The 21773-nt window shown below is 35.7% G+C and overlaps 1 protein-coding gene across 2 annotated transcripts in view; it reads right to left on the reverse strand.

Annotated features, from left to right (window-relative positions):
• TDRD3 (tudor domain containing 3) overlaps nt 1-21773 on the reverse strand; it is a 220924-nt gene continuing 199151 nt past the window's right edge. For both annotated transcript variants that reach the window (XM_061434427.1, XM_061434428.1), the window contains 2 exons: nt 7708-7833; nt 1-254 (listed from right to left, as the gene is read on the reverse strand). In XM_061434427.1, the coding sequence (XP_061290411.1) occupies nt 7717-7833 (117 nt within the window). In that variant the 3' untranslated portion in view covers nt 1-254; nt 7708-7716. The remainder of the gene's footprint in view (nt 255-7707; nt 7834-21773) is intronic.

Here is a 21773-nt window from a genome sequence, read left to right on the forward strand (position 1 = left end):
TTTAATAGTGCATTGGTTTTATTGATGGCAGAAGAAAAAATTCTTCTACTTGTAAAAGTTGCTTTATTTAACTTTGTATTTTTTCCCCATTCTTTATGTGGGTTGAATTTTTTTCCCCCCTAAAATCTGCCTTTTAGTTCTCCAAATAATAATATCCACCATGTCTGCATCTTACTCCGAAGGGAAAGCAGGAGGTCTATCAACAGGTTCTGACCAGGATGATTCAGTCAACAGCTCCTTTCTTCATAAAGACTCTATTTAAGAAGAGAAGAAGAGAGTGAAATTGGCACCTCAACTTAACTTCTTCATACACACACTGCTGAAACCTACCTGTAACTGTGAAGTGTTTATACAAATATCAATAGATCACAAGCAGAGCAAACTGGACACTGCTAATTTATAAACATAATTTCTATAAATCAGTACATAAACAAAAAGCAAAGTCTTTAAAAAATAAGTTTTCCTTCTAGAAATTTTTAAAGTACATCTCTGTCACTGTTAGTCCCTCTATTGCTAGCACGTTGCTTCAGGAATCTGGATTAACTGAGCAGAGTTTAACAGAGGGTGACCTAAAAAAGATGCAATCTGCCACTGAATCGCATCTACCCCCATCCTACCCACCTCCATTTCCCCTATGAACCCCTCTGAGCTGGTTCAGTCTCTCAGGTAATTGACCTAAGCCTGTTGCCTCCCTTGCCTGCTCCCCACCTTTATCAGATGCCACTCTAGCAGAAATGCTGTGGGTGGCGACAACAGAGAAGGCTGAGAGAGGTGGTGAGAGAGGCCCTATTTGCTCCAGTCCTGTTTCAGCTTCATGGAGGAAAGAAACTGGGTGGGCAGGGACGGGAAGCATTCCCATGGCTGCATTCAAACGGCTCATAAGTCCTCTGAAGTCAATAGTCTCCTGATTAGAAACTAGAGGTTTGGGTACTACTGTCCTCACATGATGCCTCTCCTGCTGGCTTCATGGGGTTCTATAACATCTATCTTTATAGTGATCATTTCCCTGACCTTGATTTGAAAAATTTTGCACAAGGATGCTGCTCTAGATTGTCTTAAAAAAAAAAAAACACAAACAGAAAGCCATCCTAAAATACATCTTCTACTAGCTAAAAATGGTGTTAAAACCTGGACCTTGGAAAATAAACAAGGTCATGATATTTATACAGTACTGTATGCTTCGCTATTGGTTTCAAAGGGGCTTCCCTGGTGGCTCAGCACTAAAGAATCCACCTGCAACGCAGGAGACGTGGGTTCAATCCCTTGGTCAGGAAGATCCCCTGGAGAGGGAAGTGGCAACCCACTCCAGAATCTCATGGACAGAGTTGCCTCGAGGGCTACAGTCTACGGGGTCACAAAAGAGTTGGACAACTAAACAACAACTATGCTTAGTGATCAGCTTCAAGGTTTTGGTTAATATGTAAAACTATGAAGACTATTCTTTCATCAAAGAAACTAGAAGTGAAATTTAAACTGAGTCACCATTCACTAAACCACTCTACATACTGAGCCTTAACCTCCATGGCAGTAGGGAACCTCCTCTGATGTGTCAAACAAAGTCTACACAGGTCTGCCATTTCTCTCTTTTCACAGCAAAACTCGAAGCTCTAACTACTCTTCAGCTGCTGCTGCTACTGCTACGTCGCTTCAGTTGTGTCCTACTCTGTGCGACCCCATAGACAGTAGCCCACCAGGCTCCCCCGTCCCAGGGATTCTCCAGGCAAGAACACTGGAGTGGGTTGCCATTTCCTTCTCCAATGCATGAAAGTAAAAAGTAAAAGTGAAGTCGCTCAGTTGTGTCCGACTCCTAGCGACCCCGCAGACTGCAGCCTACCAGGCTCCTCCGTTCATGGGATTTGCCAGCCAAGAGTACCGGAGTGGGTTGCCATTGCCTTCTCTGACTCTTCAGCTAGACCAATGCAATAGCTTCCTAGATTCTTTTCCTTCTGGTGCTTAATCCATCCTATATCCAACAGCAGTATTTCTTAAGCTTAATTTTGATCATATCATTCTTATTCAGAAGTTCATGACAGCACTGAACACATCAAGGTCAAACTCTTCAGGAGTCTAAAGTGATACTCTTCTGCCACCATCAGTAATGCTGTTTTGGTTCACACATTCTCTTATAGCCACTGCCTCTTCCTTTCTTCATATCTTTCTCAGCTTTTAGATTATCTTCAGAGGACTCTACCCCACCATGAAAGTGAAGCTTTAAAATGCATCTGTAAAACTAAATCAATTCAGTTCAGTTGCTCAGTTGTGTCTGACTCTTTGTGATCCCGTGGACTGTAGCAAGCCATCGCCAACTCTTGGAGTTTACTCAAACTCATGTCCATAGAGTCGGTGATGCCATCCAACCATCTCATCCTCTGTCGTCCCTTTCTTCTCCTGCCTTCAATCTTTCCCAGCATCAGGGTATTTTCAAATGAGTCAGTTCCTCGCATCAAGTGGCCTAAGTATTGTGAAAGAAAACTAAATCAACTCTACTAAAAAAAAACAAAACAAAAAACTCTCTAAATCCTGCCCCTACTAACTGGTATCTAATTTCTAGGACACCAATCATGCCAGAAACCTTTTCAAAGGCACATAATTTGGTCCCTTTCACTGGTTAAAGAACTATGGACACCCTATCCACAACTGCTCGTACTTCTAAGTTGTCTGTAATAATGACAAGTCCAGATAATAGAGGTTTGGGCCCTCTCCTCCCTCAGGGCCTGGATCTAACTTGCCACCACTTTTTCTCAGACCTAGGCCTATTTCCCATATTGCTCTCTTGAGACCTGCTCCTCCCACTGAGTCCTAACTCCCAGGTATCTCCTACTTTTGCTAATCACTAATATTGTCTTAGTACCAGCCTCAAGCAGAATCCAACTCCCTTTGCACCTCTGGGGAAGTATATGAATGTGTAGGGGTTGGGGGTTGGTGTAGGAGACTTGTAAAAAAACTCCTTAGGGCAATCGAAGAATATGTAAATTACACATAAACAACTTTATCAAAATATACTGACTTAAGAAAACACTTACTGAGCAGCTACTATGGCATTCATCATCTAGCAAAGTACTCAAAAGATAAAAAGAAAGACAACTATGAACTTAAAAAAAAAGTGATAAAAAGTTCATGTTTATAGTTGCTGGAAGTCAAGTCAAATGGTTGGATACAATATATACCTTGTTTTTAAATGATTGAAGTTAAATGGAAACTAGGAATGAGGAAATAATAAAGTATCTTTTCAGTGAAGAAGAAAATAATATATTCAGTTGTGTGACAAAAGCAAAAAGTATAATCCTTGTTGCTGAACTTCCCATTCAAAGAGAGTATATTTAATTCTACTTCATTATCTTCTATAACATATGTCTGAACTAAGTGCAACATGGAACCTTACATTACCATATGTAAAATAGATAACCAATGAGAATTTGCTGTATGGCTCAGGAAACTCAAACAGGGGCTCTGTATCAATCTAGAGGGGTGGGGTGGCACGGGAGCGGGGGGAGATGGGAGGGAGATTCAAAAGGGAGGGGATATATGTATACTGTTGTGGTTTGACAGAAAACAACAAAATTCTGTAAAGTAATTATCCTTCAATAAAGAAAAATAAATTTTAAAAATGAATAAATAAAGTTTTTCAACTAAGATCACATGTGTCCTGCTTAATTAATTAATTTTTAGGATACATTTTGCAGTGAGGTTTTTTTAGTGATACCATTATGGTATTGTTTTCTGCCAAAATTAATTTTCTTTACTGTGAGGATTTTCCATGTCAACAGTACAATCCAAAACAAGCATCTGGGAAAGATGGGAGTTTTAACTCAAGGTACGTAGAGAACCACTAAGATTGTAATGTTTTAGTTGACTAGGAACAGTCTGCATTGTACATTCTGATACAAATAAGCTATGATTACCCCAGGGCTAACATTCATCGTTTACTTTTAAGCAGTGTACTCTTTTTCAAAGGAAATTTTTGATGGAGTCCTAATGTAGAAAACATTAGGAAAAGGTAATGGGAAAGGTCAGTTTTCATTCCAATCCCAAAGAAAGGCAATGCCAAAGAATGCTCAAACTACTGCACAATTGCACTCATCTCACACACTAGTAAAGTAATGCTCAAAATTCTCCAAACCAGGCTTCAGCAATATGTGAACCGTGAACTTCCAGATGTTCAAGCTGGATTTAGAAAAGGCAGAGGAACCAGAGATCAAATTGTCAACATCCGTTGGATCGTCAAAAAAGCAAGAGCACTCCAGAAAAACATCTATTTCTGCTTTATTGATTATGTCAAAGCCTTTGACTGTGTGGACCACAACAAATTCTGGAAAATTCTTAAAGAGATGGGGATACCAGACCACCTGACCTGCCTCTTGAGAAACCTATATGCAGGTCAGGAAGCAACAGTTAGAACTGGACATGGAACAACACACTGCTTCCAAACAAGAAAAGGAGTACATCAAGGCTGCATATTGTCACCCTGCTTATTTAACTTCTATGCAGAGTACATCATGAGAAATGCTGGGCTAGAAGAAACAAATTGCCGGGAGAAATATCAATAACCTCAGATATGCAGATGACACGACCCTTATGGCAGAAAGTGAAGAGGAACTAAAAAGCCTCTTGATACAGGTGAAAGAGGAAAGTGAAAAAGTTGGCTTAAAACTCAACATTCAGAAAACAAAGATCATGGCATCTGGTCCCATCACTTCATGGGAAATAGATGGGGAAATAGATGGGGTAAGAGTGGAAACAGTGTAGGACTTTATTTTTGGGGGCTCCAAAATCACTGCAGATGGTGACTGCACCCATGAAATTAAAAGACACTTACTCCTTGGAAGAAAAGTTATGACCAACCTAGATAGCATATTCAAAAGCAGAGACATTACTTTGCCAACAAAGGTCCGTCTAGTCAAGGCTATGGTTTTTCCAGTGGTCATGTATGGATGTGAGAGTTGGACTGTGAAGAAAGCTGAGCACCAAAGAATTGATGCTTTTGAACTGTGGTGTTGGAGAAGACTCTTGAGAGTCCTTTGGACTGCAAGGACATCCAACCAGTCCATCCTAAAGGAGATGAGTCCTGAATATTCACTGGAAGGACTGATGCTGAAGCTGAAACTCCAGTAATCTGGCCACCTGATGTGAAGAGCTGACTCATTTGAGAAGACCCTGATGTTAGCAAAGACTGAAGGCAGGAGGAGAAGGACAACAGAGGATGAGATGGCTGGATAGCATCACCGACTCAATGGACATGAGTTTGAGTAAACTCAGGGAGATGGTGATGGACAGGCAAGCCTGACAGGCGAGTCACAAAGAGTTGGACATGAATTAGCAACTGAACTGAACTGAACTGAATGTAGAAAACATGAAAGACACTAAAGAAGGGCCCAGAGGACTTACAAGTTCTACCATCGGCTGCACCCTTCCTTATCTTACATCTTGTCTCTACTCGGCCCTGCTTTCAACAGCCCCAGGCATCCTTGAAGCGTCCTAGAGTCCTGCATCTCCTGTCCTATAGTAATTGAGGGGTTGAGAACCTTTGGTCGCCTTTTAAAACCTGTTTTAAACAGTTCAGAAGACACTGGAAAGCTAACAGGGAAGTCTCAGTTTTCATTTACCTTAAATAAGATTTAATTATAAGCACACTGAGCTTATGTTAAAAGTGGATGCTTGACTGTGCACAATGTAATGTTGCTGAAGTCCTTACGTGTACTTTGATTCTGCTTTGGTCAATTCTTGGCATGCTACAGAAAAATGCCCAAAGTCAAGAATCAGCTCTTCTGTGATACCATGGGCACGTCTGTCTACTTGACAGTCTTGTAATAAGTGCAAAGAAAAACCAATAATAAAAGGGAAAAGGTGCTATCCTGGCTCAATGGGATAAATCAGAAGTCAAACAGCATTAGGCTTCTGTTCCAGGCAAACTATTACATAAGAAGCAAAGGGCTAGAAAATATAAGAAAATATTTCTTCACTTAGGATGACACAACTAATTTTGAACCAATGAAAGAGTTTTGGGAAGCTGGAGAAGATCTTGGAACAATGGTGTCCAGAAATATAACGTGAGACATATATGATTTTTAATTTTCTAGTAGCCACATTAAAAAGTAAAATTAAATAGGTGAAATTGATTGTAGTAACGTTTTGTTTAGTTCAATCTATTAAAATATTATCATTTTAACATATATCAATACAACTTGCTGAGTTTTTTTCAAACTAAGTGTTAGAAATATGGTATTCATTCTTTATTTATAGAACATTTCAATTCAGGCTAGCTGCATTTCCAGTGCTAAACAGTCCTGGCTGCTGTGAGGAACTGAGAGAGTCACTGAGTAGGGGACACACACAATGTAGATAACAGCTTTGTCAGAATGAACAGCTGAAATAAGGAATTGGGAACAATTTATTAAAAATTCTCAGTAGTCTTTCTACTGAGAAGAGACTAAGAAAAAAGATATAAAGTCTAAAAGAGTGTTTATGTGATATATAGCAAAAGCTCTAATGTGAAAACTCTAAGTATTAAAAGAAATATCCAAGAGTCCTGGCACAAGGAAAAAATAGAAATGTTATCAAAGATGGCAAAAGTATTTCTTTCTAAGAATGTACTAAGAATTAAGGTCTCTGTTCATCAAAATGGCATGCCTTAGATTGGTCCCATAATTAGCTGACTTCTTTGTTACATCTTCCTTATTAATGAAGATGATTTTCAGATAGTAACCTTCTTTCTGAAACTCTAGGACGAAAGAATCTGGATCAACAGCATAAGGCTCCTAAATTACATCTCAATAAGCAGTAAGGCTGTCTTCACTGAATTCCTGAAGATACATATGAAACGCTTCCTCTTTCTTAAAAAGGATGGAAATTAATCAAACAACAAAAAGATAAACTCAGTTATCTAGGTTGATAAGTATCTGGTCCTTTGTTTTCTTTTATCTTTTTCCTACTTTCAAACTTATAGTCATTTCACTGATTGTCATCACCTTCAATAGAAAAGAGTTGGTACAGAGAAAAAAGGGGATTAAGGATAGCATTTGTGGGGAAAGCTCTGGAGGAAAAGTAGTTTGTTAACTATGGTATTATCTTAAATACTTTATAACTGAAAGTAGTTTTAAAATATCAGTTTTCTTCTATTGCAGGCAAACCTCAGAGATATTGAGGGTTTGGTTGCAGACCACCACAGTAAAGTGAATATTGTAACAAAGCAACTCACACTAAGTTTTTGGTTTTCCAGTGCATATAAAAATTTTATTCACGCTAAACTTTTGTCTACTGAGTGTGCAATAGCATTATGTCTAAGAACCAATGTACATACCTTAATTAAAAATACTTTATTGCTAAAAAATGTTAACCAATCACCCAAACCTTCAGTGAGTCATAATCATTTCACAATATTAACATCAAAGACAACTGACCATAGATCACCATAACAAATATAATAATAATGAAGTTTGAAATATTGTAAGGATTACCACACTGTGACACAAAGACAGAAAGGGAGCAAACGCTGTTAGAAAAAATGGCACTGACAAGACTTCCCTGACACTGTGTTGCCAGAAACTTCCAATTTGTAAAAAATGCAAATATCTGTGAAGTGTAATCAGGAGAAGCACAATAAAATGAAGTATGCCTGTATGTTATCATGAAATATTAAAACCGTGCTTATATATTTAACACGAGTAGCATCTTTCTGTACGTGGACAGCTTCTCACGATGTAAATGTACCTTGTTGCATTAGTTCCGAGCCCGGGGAGGCTGGTAGAACTGCTGAGTTGGTCGAGTGGATCGTCTTGGCTGGCCGTCACCTCCTCTACGGAACTCAAGAGTTTGGTCATAGGTGCCTTCTTCCTCCTGTTTGCAAAGAGTAGTGATTTAATATGTTCAAAACAGTTCCACGTTTCCTACATTAAATACATTTTACAGTCTCCATTTTGCTATACCCTATTAAGCTGCCCTGGGATGTACATTTGTCAACTTTTATAATAGAGGGCAGTAGGGAAAAAGAGGAAAAAGAAGTCAAGGACACTGTAAAAACTTTTGGTTGTTGTTAATAGAAGAATGAAATTTATAGTGGTAACATCAGAATCAAATTTAATCTAGAAAAGGAAAATATTTCCATATAATATTATGGTTATCTCCTCAAGTGACATGACATGATGTAGTGCAAACACAGAAAAGCAACATTATAATATAATTTTAATTGAATATTTGGGCTTCTGGGCATTTATCATGGAAGGGGGTTTTGGCAAGATATGGAAAAGGGATTGAGGAGCCAGAGAACATTCACCAGCTGTTTTAGTCCTCATCTGATGAAAGGTCCAACATCATTAAGAACCTTATATCTAGAGATAGGAAAAAATAATGGATCGGAATGAAGAGAGAAATATAATTTATATATAAAGAAAGTGTCATGCAAGAAATAGCAATCTCCACAATAAGACACAAACTATTTTCTTCTCATCTTCTTTCTTACTAAGGGTATAGAACCAGCAGTTCAAGGAATAGCATGTATAAATTAGGATAAGCAAAATAAATAGCAGAAAGAGTATAATTAATTACAATATTTGAAAAGGACTTAGCAGCAACAGAAATGTAGCCAAAAGTCACACTGGTTTCTTACTGAGTGCTGCCACCCTGTTATTTTAGTGTTTTAAATTAATGCAGCTATGAAGTACGTTCCTTTTGGAGAGAGACAAAAAAATTGGCTCTCTGAATTATCTGAGCACAATAATTTGCATGATTTAGGAAATTTATGCTATTACTTCCTCCTCCTCCTTACTTTATCACTGAATTTTCCATCCCCAAGGATAGCTTTCCTTTGACCCTAACACTAAATGGAGTTACATGAAAGACTGAGTTCTATCCTTTAATTTTTACAGATCAAACTATTGCAATTTTACTTGATGCAAGTAGAAAGATGCTAAGATAATCTGACCAAATCCTATTATTTAGAAATGATATTTAATATTTGGCATGAACAAATCCCTCATTAATAGGCATTCTCCACAGTACTCTTAAGAAACATTTTTCCATATTATATATAGGACACTGAAGTCCTGGAAAGCTTTGTGACTTTGCCCTAATATTTCAAAGGTAAATCTGAGTTTTGATTTAGATACTGCTACTTTAAGTCTTAGTCTGCATGTAAAAGAAATAAACCAAGAGCCAAAAATTAATCATCACTCTTAAGGTGCTATCATCACCTAAATAAGAGAATAAAGAAATCTGACAATATATCTGGCAAAACTAACACAATAACAACATTTTACAGACAAACTTCCAGATTAGTTTTCCATCCTCTATGTCCCTTTCATTAATAATTAACCTCAAAATGGCTAGAAGCATTAAACATTTATAATTTAGTAAAGCAATTAAAGTACAGTAAGGAAAATTAAAGTGTTCAGGAGAGAATTATTTTTTATCAATATGGTTGCTGCTCTGAATGATTATTTTCAAATATTATAGCTAAATTTGAAAAGAAACTATTTATTGTTATGACACGATATATGAAGCTCTCTGCATATTATGAGAAAGATGAAAATATATTTGCTGCTGTAGAAGGTGAAATAATTGTTTCAGGGATTAGAACAGAATATTATCATTCTCCACATCCAGAACTGTAGAATTGGTTAGGTCTAAAAATTTATATAGTTTATCAGTAAAATACAGTGTTAAAGGTAGGACACTACATTTGCTGAGTGAGCCAGATTTATATAATAAATATGGCATTGCTATTTGAAAAACTGTCTCTATCGTTTAAAAGATTCTCAGACTATACTAGCCAGAGCCAATTAAATTATTTTATAGAGATGACAAATCATGGGATTTCTTTCATATTATTTGATGTCTTCACAATCATACAAAAAGGAAGCAAAAACTAAAATAGATTCTGATAGCTTGGTTCTCAGTTTTCATCAAAGGCACAATCTTGCTTTTTTAACTTTTAAATATTCCTCCCACAGAGTAGTTGGGGAAAACCTGGTTACCCACAAAAATCACTTCATATAGTCTAGACCTAGTAATTTTTAGCATTTAATGAGCAACTCTTTCCATACAATGCACAGACCAATTTAACAGATCAGTTTCTTTGGATGAAATTTATAACTTTATCTCCTTTTATTTTAGTTTCACTAGTCTGTAACAGCTTTAAAACTAAAAATAAAAAATTAATTTCATAGTTCATGACTATTTGAAAAAATATCTGACACTATTTTGAGCTGGTACATTCCTGGAAAGCCATCTGTTCTGTCCCCCTAGACTTGACAGACATGAAAATCTCTAAACCCAGAGAGGTGATTCTGCCAAGTCACAGAGCTCACTAGAGGAAGAGTCCAGACCAGGACCATTTTATTTCTGACCCAGACAAGGCTCTTTAAAAGACTGGAAACAATTTTCATAAAAATAGAACTGACCCAGGCCATCTTCACTGAAGCTTTTGAGATTTAGAGCCATTTTATTGGGACTCACATTTTTGCTCACCTGAGCCATGCTATCAGATTTACCTGTTTTAAAATACTTAATATTCAAAATGTACCCTCTTCTTCTGCCAATATTTAAACTGCTAAACATTACTCCTTTTAATGAAAAGATACATAATGCAATAGTCATTGTGACACCAACATGAATGAACTGATATTCTGAAAGGAAAAAAAGAGAGCACCAATCCAAAAAGGAGATGCACAACTTCACCTGTAAAACATGCTTGACAGGTCACAACTACATCCTTCCTGCATATCATTTTTAGACTTTTACTAGCACAAACTACATCTCGAATGAGAATATAGACAAATACATTATTTCCTCATTTATAAATGAGCTGGGTTAGAAAAGCTCACTATAAATCAGTTACTTGGAACCTGGAACATACTTCAATAGGAGATGTGAAACACAAGTAAATACAGGTGAAGTTCGTTGCTCCACAAGTTAAGGTCTGTGCAGCTAGGCATATAAACCAGTATTCTGCAGAAGCGGGTGGTCCTGGACTCTCAGTTCTGGACTGGCAGGGATTTCCCTGCTCCACCAGGGGGAGTGTGGGTGGGAAGCCAATGTCTAGAAACATTTTTGGTTGCTCTATCTGAGTGCTACTGGCAGTTAGAGGGTCTAGACATTTTTGGTTGTTACAAGCTGAAGGAGCAGGGTTGGGGGAGTTGTTACTAGGTGTAATAGGTAGAGGCTATTCTAAATAGCCTGTAATGCACAGGACAGCCCACGCAACAAAGAATCAACCAGTTCTAACATCAACAGTTGAGAAACCCTGGGCTAGTCAAAAGAGGAGGAAACTTCCTACTCCTAAGTGCCAGGGTAGCCTGGAAAATAACTATGAAATTCAGGAAGTTTGGGTTTGCCACCCTTTCCCTTTTTCTTTTTGATATTTCTTCTGCCTCTGTCTCTAATGCCTAAAAGCTGCCTTTATGAGAGCTCTATTTGCTGACAATACTTTGTTTTCTTTTGCTTCAGCAACAGGTTCATATTAACTTACTGAATTGCCTTATCTTAGATTACCATTTCTTCAGCATTTTCACATAGCCATGACTTTATTAGGAGAAAATGATTCTTGATTAATGCTGGGGGTAGGGAACAGGGACAGCAATTCTCTTCACACAAAAAACTTACTAATAGTCATGCCTAATAGCTATTTTGTGTGTAATTAAAAAAAATTTTTTTTCTAGTCTGTTCATTTTAACAATTTGCACAGCACTCACAAAAACACAAGTCAGCTTATGAAATATATACCAAGTAGCTTCAAAAATAATCCTGTTGAAAACTGAAATATTTTTTTCTTTAATAAGAAATTTATTTTAAAAATATATAGACATTTGGTTTTGTCTTTTGAACTGAAATATTAATAAGTACATGTCTCCTTGAGTGATTTATATATGAACTACTTTATGAATTTCTAGACTACCTTTACCTGTCTAGTTAGCTTGTGTAGTTAGTTTTTACAAATAGAAACTAATTTTAATAAAATACCTAAGCAAACAGCAATTTTAAAGACAAACCTGCTTTCCCAAAACATCACATAATAAAGGCAAAATTAAGAGAGACAGTAAAAAGATCACTGGTTGCCAAGGGTTGTGGGGATGGAGGGATGAATACACAGAGCACAGATTTTCAGGGCATTGAAACTACTCTTCATGATAATGTGATGGTAGATACAAGTCACTACACATTTGTGCAAACCCATACAGTGTACACCACGAGTGAATCCTAATGTAAACTAAGGACTGTGGAAACTACTGGGTTAATGTAGGTCTATCAGGTGTACCAAATGTGCTCCTCTAGTGGGGGATGTTGATAACTGGGAAAGGCTATGCACGTGTGGAGATGAAGAGTATATGGCAAATCCCATACCTTCTCACAGTTTTGTTGGGAGTCTAAAACTCCTCTAAAAAATAAAGTCTTTAAAAAGAAAAAAAAAAAGGGCTTTAAAGTAGGCTGCCTTAGTGGGATACTTTGTGCCTCATATATAGCTTATGTGGTAGATTCTTAATATTTGATGAAATATTTGTCGACCTGCCTTATTAAAATGGCTCATCTCAATCCATTCAGACTCTTCCTGTGGTTATCAGTAACTAGAATATGAGAATTAAATTTCTTTCATCCTTGGGATGCCATGAGGATTAATTAATGTATGAAAATCACTTTGAAGATTACTGAGCTTTCTGAATTGGCTCAAGGTTGTATTTAATTTTGATTATACCTTGGGTATTCATAACATTTCCTTTTGGTTTCCACTGGAAAATTTTGACCTTTGATTTTACTTTTTAGTCCTAGTATTTAAAATAAAGTACTTCTGCTCCATTCAAAAACAAAAACAAAAAATCACATAATGGATTTCAAAAGTAGAACTTAAACTATTTTAAGTAATCTATTTTAGACCAATTATATTAATATTCTATTAGAGTAACTTAAAATTGAATAGTGATTGAAGATTATAGGTAACAGTTTTGCCTACAGAGGCCATATATCATCATTAAGAATGACCCTTAGTTTACCAATTATCCTTGTTTAAAAAATATATTCCAATTCAATATTTACAACTCTAGCACAAAATAAAACTGGGTCTGTAGTAGTATGGAACCACAGACTACAAAACAGATAGTTTATGTAAAGGACAGTTAGTCCAAATAACTAAGAAGCTATTATTTGCTCAAATAATTAGCATGATAAACTGAGTTAAAATGTAGGTCTTCTGATTTATAGTCCTGTCTGCCCTTAAGACTATGCTGGCAATGAGGGCAAGAAACACAAATAGCCAATGTCAGAAATGGAAGAGGATTTGGGGATAACCTAGTTGAGCTGATTTAAATTTTAAAAACTGCCATTTTTCACCATCATCATTTCTGGGGTAAATAGGGCACTCTACTGTCAAGTGAAATTTCACATGAATTCCAAAAAAAATGGATGGATCAGGTTACAGTAGGTCTTTTAAAACGTGTATGTGAGCAGTATCTCCCTGGCTTTCTCTTCTTTAGTCCTTCCAAGTTCTGTAAAACACAAAAAAAGCACAGAAACTAAAAACCCAACTTCACCTTTGGCTGTATACTAGGAACCAACTAGGTTGAACGACTTGAATAATATAAGAAAATGAGCTAGTGAAAGAAAAGGAAGGGGAACATCAGTCTCTGACTCACTTCAGAGTCCTTTGGATGTTATCACAGGGAAAATCTAAACTTCCATGAATTAAATTTCTCAACTGACAATAAAAATTCACCTTCTATACCTAAATGGAAAAAAAAAAAATCTCAGTCTTCATTGTATAAAAGCAAAATAAGCAAATTTTATAATAAACTAATTTGTTTTTGAAACTTTGAATGAAATAAAACATTTTAGAATAAAGTATAATGCAGAATCATAAATCTCTCTTTCCCTCAGAGCAGTTCTAAGATCACCTCTTTAATATACCATGTCCAGTAATAATTTATTTTAACCAAACATTTCATGGCAGGAAAAAAAAAAACACACTCATTCAAACAAAACCCAAAATCTGATTCAAAGTCTAGTTACTAACCAACTGGTCTTAGATACATGGCTGACATAATGTTTTCATTCCTATATCATGTAGAATTTCAGGATAACTTTCACTATGTTCTGACATTCTCTTTTTAGAAAAGGGTATATTCTCTAAAGATACATAAGAATTATGTAAGAATTACTGAGGATTCTATTAGATATTAGGAAATCATCTGATTCTTTAGATGAAGGGTTTTCTTCTATATTCTGCCAATTAAAGTACTACCTAAATAAGACATTCAAATTTCAACATGGAAGAAAATTGGATGTTTAAATGATAGTAGAAAGATCCTCTGGAGGAGAAAACGGCAACCCACTCCAGTATATTTGCCTAGAGAATTCTATGGACAGAGGAGCTTGGCGGGCTACAGTCCGTGGGGTCACAAAGTGTTGGACATGATTGTGCATACATGCATGCAACAAATGTAATACTAATCACCACTGATTTTCTTCTAACGTCATTAAGATCTTCTACCTTTTAATACAAAGTAGTCAAGCTATTTTTGGCTGCTTACACACTCAAGAAAATGCAACTCAATATCAAAAGGCTGCATCCATATTAAAACTAAGAGAGGAGGAAACATGTTACCCTTAGAAAACTTCAAGTTTGATACAGAAATATAGATATTCTTCCATTCAAAAATACATCCAATTTTATTTAAAATTTGGAATAGAAAAAGGGGAATGAATGATTGTTCTACTATATGTCTGGCATTTTATCTCATTTAATCCTTGCAACAATGCTTTGAAATACTTAATCCCATTTGAAGCTCCAATACTTTGGCCACCTGATGCAGAGAGCTAACTCACTGGAAAAGACCCTGATGCTGGGAAAGATTGAAGGCGGGAGGAGAAGGGGACAACACAGGATGAGGTGGCTGGATGGCATCAACAATTCAATGGACATGAGTTTGAGCAAACTTCAGGAGATGGTGAAGGACATGGAAGCCTGGCATGCTGCAGTCCATGGGGGTCACAGTCAGACACGACTTAGCAACTGAACAACAATCTCTCTACAGATGAAAAACCTAAGGCTTAGAAGTAACTTACCCAAAGTTACGTGAGTGGCTGTGCTTCAGTAAGATCCCTGGGCTGTCTGCTGCTAAGCTCTTGCCATGGCATCACAGTGTTTGTTTTACACTGCTTTCGTGTAGTTTTGCTTATTATTTTCTAATAGCTAGCTTAAGATTAATTTAAAATAAATAGATGGCTTCTGCCCTGAGGCTAGTATAAACATCACTTAATGGCCAGCATTTTTGTTAAAATGCTATAGTGAAATCCAAAGAATGAATATATGATTTGTATAAATGTATACCTCTCTCCAACTCACTTCCTCTTTTAAAGCTAAGGTTAAATAGACTCCAAAACCTTGTCCAGAAGTCAGGGTAGGAAGCGTATTTCTGCTTCAAAAGATGCCAATTGACCCAGATTTCCGTAAGAGATACTTTAACATGGCATTGGTATTTAAGACCTCAGTCTATTAGTTCAGATCTGAGTTTAGACTCTACCAGATATATTACTCTACTTCTCTATATCTCAGTTTTCTCATATAGACAACAATAATCAACTCACAGGTTTACAAGGAGAATTACATGATGTAATACCTATAAAGCGTTTAGCAAGTAAACCATCTATGTTATCTATTATTTGGAATTTAGTAATTCTTTGACAATTATATATACATGCCCACTTCAATTAAACAATCAAGACACATATTTTGCTAAAAGTCAGAAAGTTTTTTGTAACAGTATTTCTAAAATTGCTTTGGTCAGATAAGGAAAGTGAAGCCACTGTAGAAAATGAAAGAGCCAATGCAAGGAGACTCCTGTCACCTGCCTACCTTTCATTTCTTCAGAAATTTACAAAATATCTATACACAAAAACTAGTGTTTTCACAGTATAAATCGTTCCACTGTTAACTCTGTTTTTTTTCTTTTAGGAAGAGGTCGTTTTCTTTCTTAATTATAGATAAAAAGGGCAAATAGAACAAAGAGAAGGAGGAGATTAGCAAAGACACATTGCTAAAAATGATCAAGCAAAAGTTAAAGACACTATTCACATAAAACATGAGTGCTTTAAAAAAAGCTAGAAATAAACTAACATGATTAACTTCTTTGAACATCTTGCCTTAAATATCAATACCATATCCTTAAAATTTTATCAAATGCCATACAAAGAAACCAGTTAGAACACTATTTAAAAAGTAGAAGTATAGTAATGATGATCAATAATGAAAAATGGCTATCTATTCCTGGTGATATGTTTTTAAGATAATGCCTATAAATTATTCTTGCAAAAGTAAGTGCTTTTCCAAATATGCTAATTGAGCAAATATGTTTTAGAATATTTTATAGTTAAAACTTATGAGCACTAATCACAAATGGTTAATCATTTCAGTCCCTCAGAATTTATCATTTTTACATCTTAAACTGGTAGCTACTATAACATACTTTAAGAATGGATTAACTAATTCTTTTTCTAAAAGTAATTAATTGAAAGTGTCAGTCGCTCAGTCATGTCCAACTCTTTGCCACCCCATGGACTGTAGCCTACCAGGGTCCTCTGTCCATGGAGTTCGCCACGTAAAAATACTGGAGTGGATTGCCATGCCCTTCTCCAGGAGATCATCCCAATCCAGGGATCGAACCTGGGTCTCCTGGATTGCAGGCATATTCTTTGTCATCTGAACCACCACAGAAGCCCATAATTACCACATCATATTGCCAGACTCCTTTTTATTCCACAGCAGTCAGCCCAGTACATTTTATGTAACTGACTTTACATAGCATACCATAACTATGTAACTGACTACTTTCAAATAGTTATGGTATGCTTCAATGACCTGTAATACAGAATAAAGAAACAGAAATAGGGAAAAAAAAAAAAAATCTCCATGTCAAATTGATAAAACACAGGCCAGATCTTTGCCATTAAAAAATACTGAGTGTTGGAATAGGAAAAGAAGATTACTTGACATGCTTTATGTAAGAAAAAAGTTGCAATACCTAATAGTATAGAAATAAAATCATTTGCCAATGTTTTCACCCTCTCAGTGAAAGTTAAGGAACATAACCAGGAAAAGAATAAAAATTTGAAACTTACAGTACTCATCTGTAAGATTACAAAGTAACAAACATCATTTTTACATTTAAATCCCATATATACCCAGCAACCCATATTAACAATATTTACATAATGAACTAAAATTACTTTTCTTCGGTGAACATAATGATAACAGATGCTTAAGAGTCCTTACCAGTTATCAGGCTAGTTAATAAAACCCATAGCTTTAGCCTTGTGAGGTGCCCCAGGAGTCAATGATCTCATCTTTGAGGTATAAAACTCATCCCCTCACATCACATGCAGATGGTGTGATGGTCCTGTCTCCTTCAAACAGCTGGAGAAGGACGCTCAGGCATTCTCAGGCAGCCTCTGTTTCATTCTCTAGAAAGTATAAACTACCTGGGCTTTCTAGTTAAGTCTATTTCCTTTGCTGCATGAAAGATTTTTAATTATTTTAAAACACGTACTATACCTTTCTTTAGTCTTCTATTTTCTAAAATCAAAAGACTAATTTCCTGGAATTATTTGTCAAATACCATTATTTCCTGAATCTCCCATCATCTTGATCATCTTTTACTTCAGACATTTTAATATTTACTATTCTATATAACCTAGTATTCAGAATAATATTGCAAGTAAGGTCTGCTTGGAACATAATACTATTTCCCATGAAGAGCTAACTCCAGAAAATCATTAGTGCAATCTGACCCTGCTTCAATGTGTTTTGCAGCTACTTGATTACTGTTTGCTCATACTGTATTTGTCATCAAGCAAAATGTCTACAACCCATTCCCAGGTCTATTTCATTATATATTTGAAGAGAATTATTTTCTTTAAATTTGACTGCAACTGAAGTTTATGCACTACTGAAAAATACTACTTTGACCCAGTGTTATCATTGGTGTGTTCTGAATAACTATATAATATTAAATCCGTTTCTCTGAAAAGTTACCTTGGTAATTTGTCAGTGGTTTTTTTTTTCCTTTACATAGTGGAAACTGGAGGACTACCACCTAAAATGTACATGGGTGGCTAAAATACATTTTAATCCTGAAACTAGATTCCAGTGAAGTTTAGAAGCTAAAAAGAGAGTCACATTACAAGATTAAGCTCTTTTAGGAATAGAACTGTTAGATTAAAGGAATAGGTTGGGTTTTTTTCTATTAATACCCTTTGTAAAATATTTTCTAGCCCCTTGAGAGATACTAGCTGATACATCTTACATATACATCTTTGCTTCACAATTTAAAATTTTCTAAATTTGTGAGAATTAAGACTGAATGAACTAAATGACTGGAAGATACTTTATCAAAATGGTATATCACATATTGAGTACAAACACTGTTATGATAAATTTTTATATACATTATACAAAAACCTTCAAGTAAAAGAGACACTGATGTATAGAACAGTCTTTTGGACTCTGTGGGAGAGGGAGAGGGTGGGATGATTTGGGAGAATGGCACTGAAACATGTATAATATCATATATGAAATGAGCCACCAGTCGAGGTTCGATGCACAATACTGGATGCTTGGGGCTGGTGCCCTGGGACAACTCAGAGGGATGGTACGGGGAGGGAGGAGGGTTCAGGATGGGGAGCACGTGTATACCTGTGGCAGATTCATGTTGATGTACGGCAAAACCAATACAATATTGTAAAGTTAAATAATAAAATAAAATTTAAAAAAAAACCCTTCAAGTAGGTTGGTATAATTTATCTCCTTTTACAGGTAAAGTGTAAAACATTAGTCAACCAGCCCAAAGATTTCAGGCAAGTTTCTTAATAGCTCTGAACTTGGATTTGTAGTTTTTCATGTGTGTAAAATGGGAATACTAATAATTATATCATAGGGTCCCTGTAGTTATTAAATCAGCTAACAAAAGTCTAGCTTATATATGGTACCTAGTGTATATTTCCAATTATATGCAGGTTTTATATAGAAGGGACTTCAATCTTCACATTCTCTTATCATTCATTCTAATTTATTTCATTAAGTTGGTAAAGATAAAACGTAATAACCTTGCTATAACTAAGTATAAATTACTTTTAGTGTGCTTGAATTTGTGAGCTTTTTCCCCTCATGTTGAGATTTCACAATGTTAGGTAAATGAGAGTCAGCTTTTTAAAAAAAGAGGAAAAAAAAAGAAATCGTTCTCTGTCCAAGTTTAGCTTCTCTTCTCAATCATTTTGAATGAACAATCATTTTGATTGCTGAAGAAAGAAAAAGGCATCACAAAAATATTTTCCAATAATAATAAGGTGACAAACATTTCCATCAACTTAGGTAAAGAAAAATTAGACAGTATATATCACCTGATTTAATTAAGGCTACTAAACATATTATGAAAGTGAAAAGTGTTAGTTGCTCAGTCGTGTCTGACTCTTTGAGACACCATGATTGTAGCTCACTAGGCTCCTCTGTCCATGGAATTCTCCAGGCAAGAATATTGGAGTGGGTAGCCATTCCCTTCTCCAGGGGATCTTTCTGACCCAGGGATCAAACCCTAGTCTCCTGCATTGCAGGTGGATTCTTTACCGTCTGAGCCCCCAGGGAAGCCCTATTTTGCTATAATAATACTATTTCTAGGTTTACTGAAATTTAGAAGCCATGTTTCTAGTCACATGTAATTTCACACCCGAAACATCTGAAATGTCCAACAGAGGCCAGGGGAACTGATAATATACTCTTGGAGAGTAATCTGTTCATTATCAGACCCAAATTAAAAGCATAATAAATGTTTTTTCCTACCAAATATGCAAATATACCTATAGTTCAAGAATGAAGTTGTTTCTCCTTCTCCATTCAACCATGGCTGAAACAATGATGGTAAGAACAAATTAGGAAGGTATAAAGTCTCCACATTACAGAGTCAAAAGATCTTTTTGCATAAATACCAAGAAATAGATCAAAATCAAGTGCTGATACAAATAGATCAAATCAAGTGCTTTCCATCGTATTTACATTTTAAATATATCATAAAATAAAACAAAATTGATGTAGTATCACTTAGGTACTTCAGTTCTTCCTGTAAAACACAAATTACCCACAAAGCTTAGTATGTACCCCTGTAAAGTATAAAGGTAAAACAACCAAAAAAATTCTAAATTTAAAATAATTAAAAAAAAAATTCTAAATTCATAAGATTATTTAAAGTTTACTCCTTTAGCCAACTTGAAACTCCTTCCCCTTTCTCTCACTTTCTTCCCCACATACAACGTAAGCTGCTTATTAAAGTAAAAAAGTAAGGAAAATAGATCCTCTGGATGAGAAAGAAAGAATAGTAGGGTATCAGTGATGATATCTATTAATATATTGTACAAGAATTGGTAAAACTGAGGATTACTAGTTAAGGCTTAATGAAAAATCAGTAAGACTAGTAAAAAGTTTATGGTACTCCTACAAAATGTATGATATAATAGTCAAATTTCACTGTCATCATCTATGGATAAGAGCAAGATGGTCTCTTAAAAGCTGCACCGAAATGAGGGGGAAAAACCTGTCCAGGGTTAAACACTAATTTATGCAAAACCCCAGTTTTGATAAGAATCTTGTCAATGTCAAGCGGCAAGTACACTGACGGCAGGACAGGCTGAAAACCTCTGTGTCAGAGCTGGGACAGAAGTCGCCAATTTTTGAAGGCAGTTACAAACCACCGGATTGCAAAAGTGTGAAAGAAAATGATGAAAATTTTTATAACTTTGCAGTCAACACTACCGGCTTAAAGGATTGCAGTTCTTATACTTTATAAGAAAAACTAGTTTACTTTAAAAGGCTTGTGGATTTTTATGTTAGGGCTATATTGTAAGATTCTTAAGACAAAAGTTCATTTTACTACTAATATTCAAACAGAAAATTTTAACAGAAAACATAAAAGAAAAAAAATTAATTTGAAGAAAAAGATGATACAAGGAAGCAGTCTGAGTTTGCTTTCACGAGTAATAATTTGGGACAGATATCCAACTCTTGATATTGTTCCAGTCAGTAAGTAATTGCTGCTGCAGTCAGTAATTCATCACTTTGAGGATGTGAACAAAAAGGGAGGCTGCTAGTTCCAAATTCTTGAAGAAAAATGAGAGAAATGGAACCAACAGTAATTAAGAACCTATATGTCAGGCATTTCAATCATTCAATCAATAAACAAAATGTTTATTGAGCAGCTACTCTGTTCTTTATGACAATCAAAAGATTATGTATCTTGCCCAAGTTATGGTGTACTCTAAAATCCAGGCTCTTTCCACATATCCCAGTGGATGCACAGGACAAAGGAGAGACTGTGTTAAACTTTTAAAGGCTTATATAAATAGATCAAAATCAAGTCTCAATTACATTTTAAATACATCATGAAATTAATAAAAACAAAATGAATATACATTGTTTAGGTGCTATAGGTCTTACTGTAAAACATAAATTATCTACAATGCTATCTACTCTGAGCACTACCTACTATAAATGACTCAATGAGAGAATGAATTACCTTCTAATGGCTACACTATGGATAAGCAGCTACTATACTTTAAATGAATTAGTGTTAAGTAAAGAACTTAGAATAATGCTGGGTACAACCTAAGTGCTCAGTAAAGTTAGTTCATTAAAGTTAACTCCATAAAGTTAGGGAGAAATATCAATAACCTGAGACATGCAGATGACACCACCCTTATGGCAGAAAGCCAAGAGGAACTAAAGAGTCTCTTGATGAAAGTGAAAGAAGAGA

This window comes from Bos javanicus, chromosome 12 (assembly GCF_032452875.1).
Source record: "Bos javanicus breed banteng chromosome 12, ARS-OSU_banteng_1.0, whole genome shotgun sequence".
Taxonomy (NCBI): domain Eukaryota; kingdom Metazoa; phylum Chordata; class Mammalia; order Artiodactyla; family Bovidae; genus Bos; species Bos javanicus.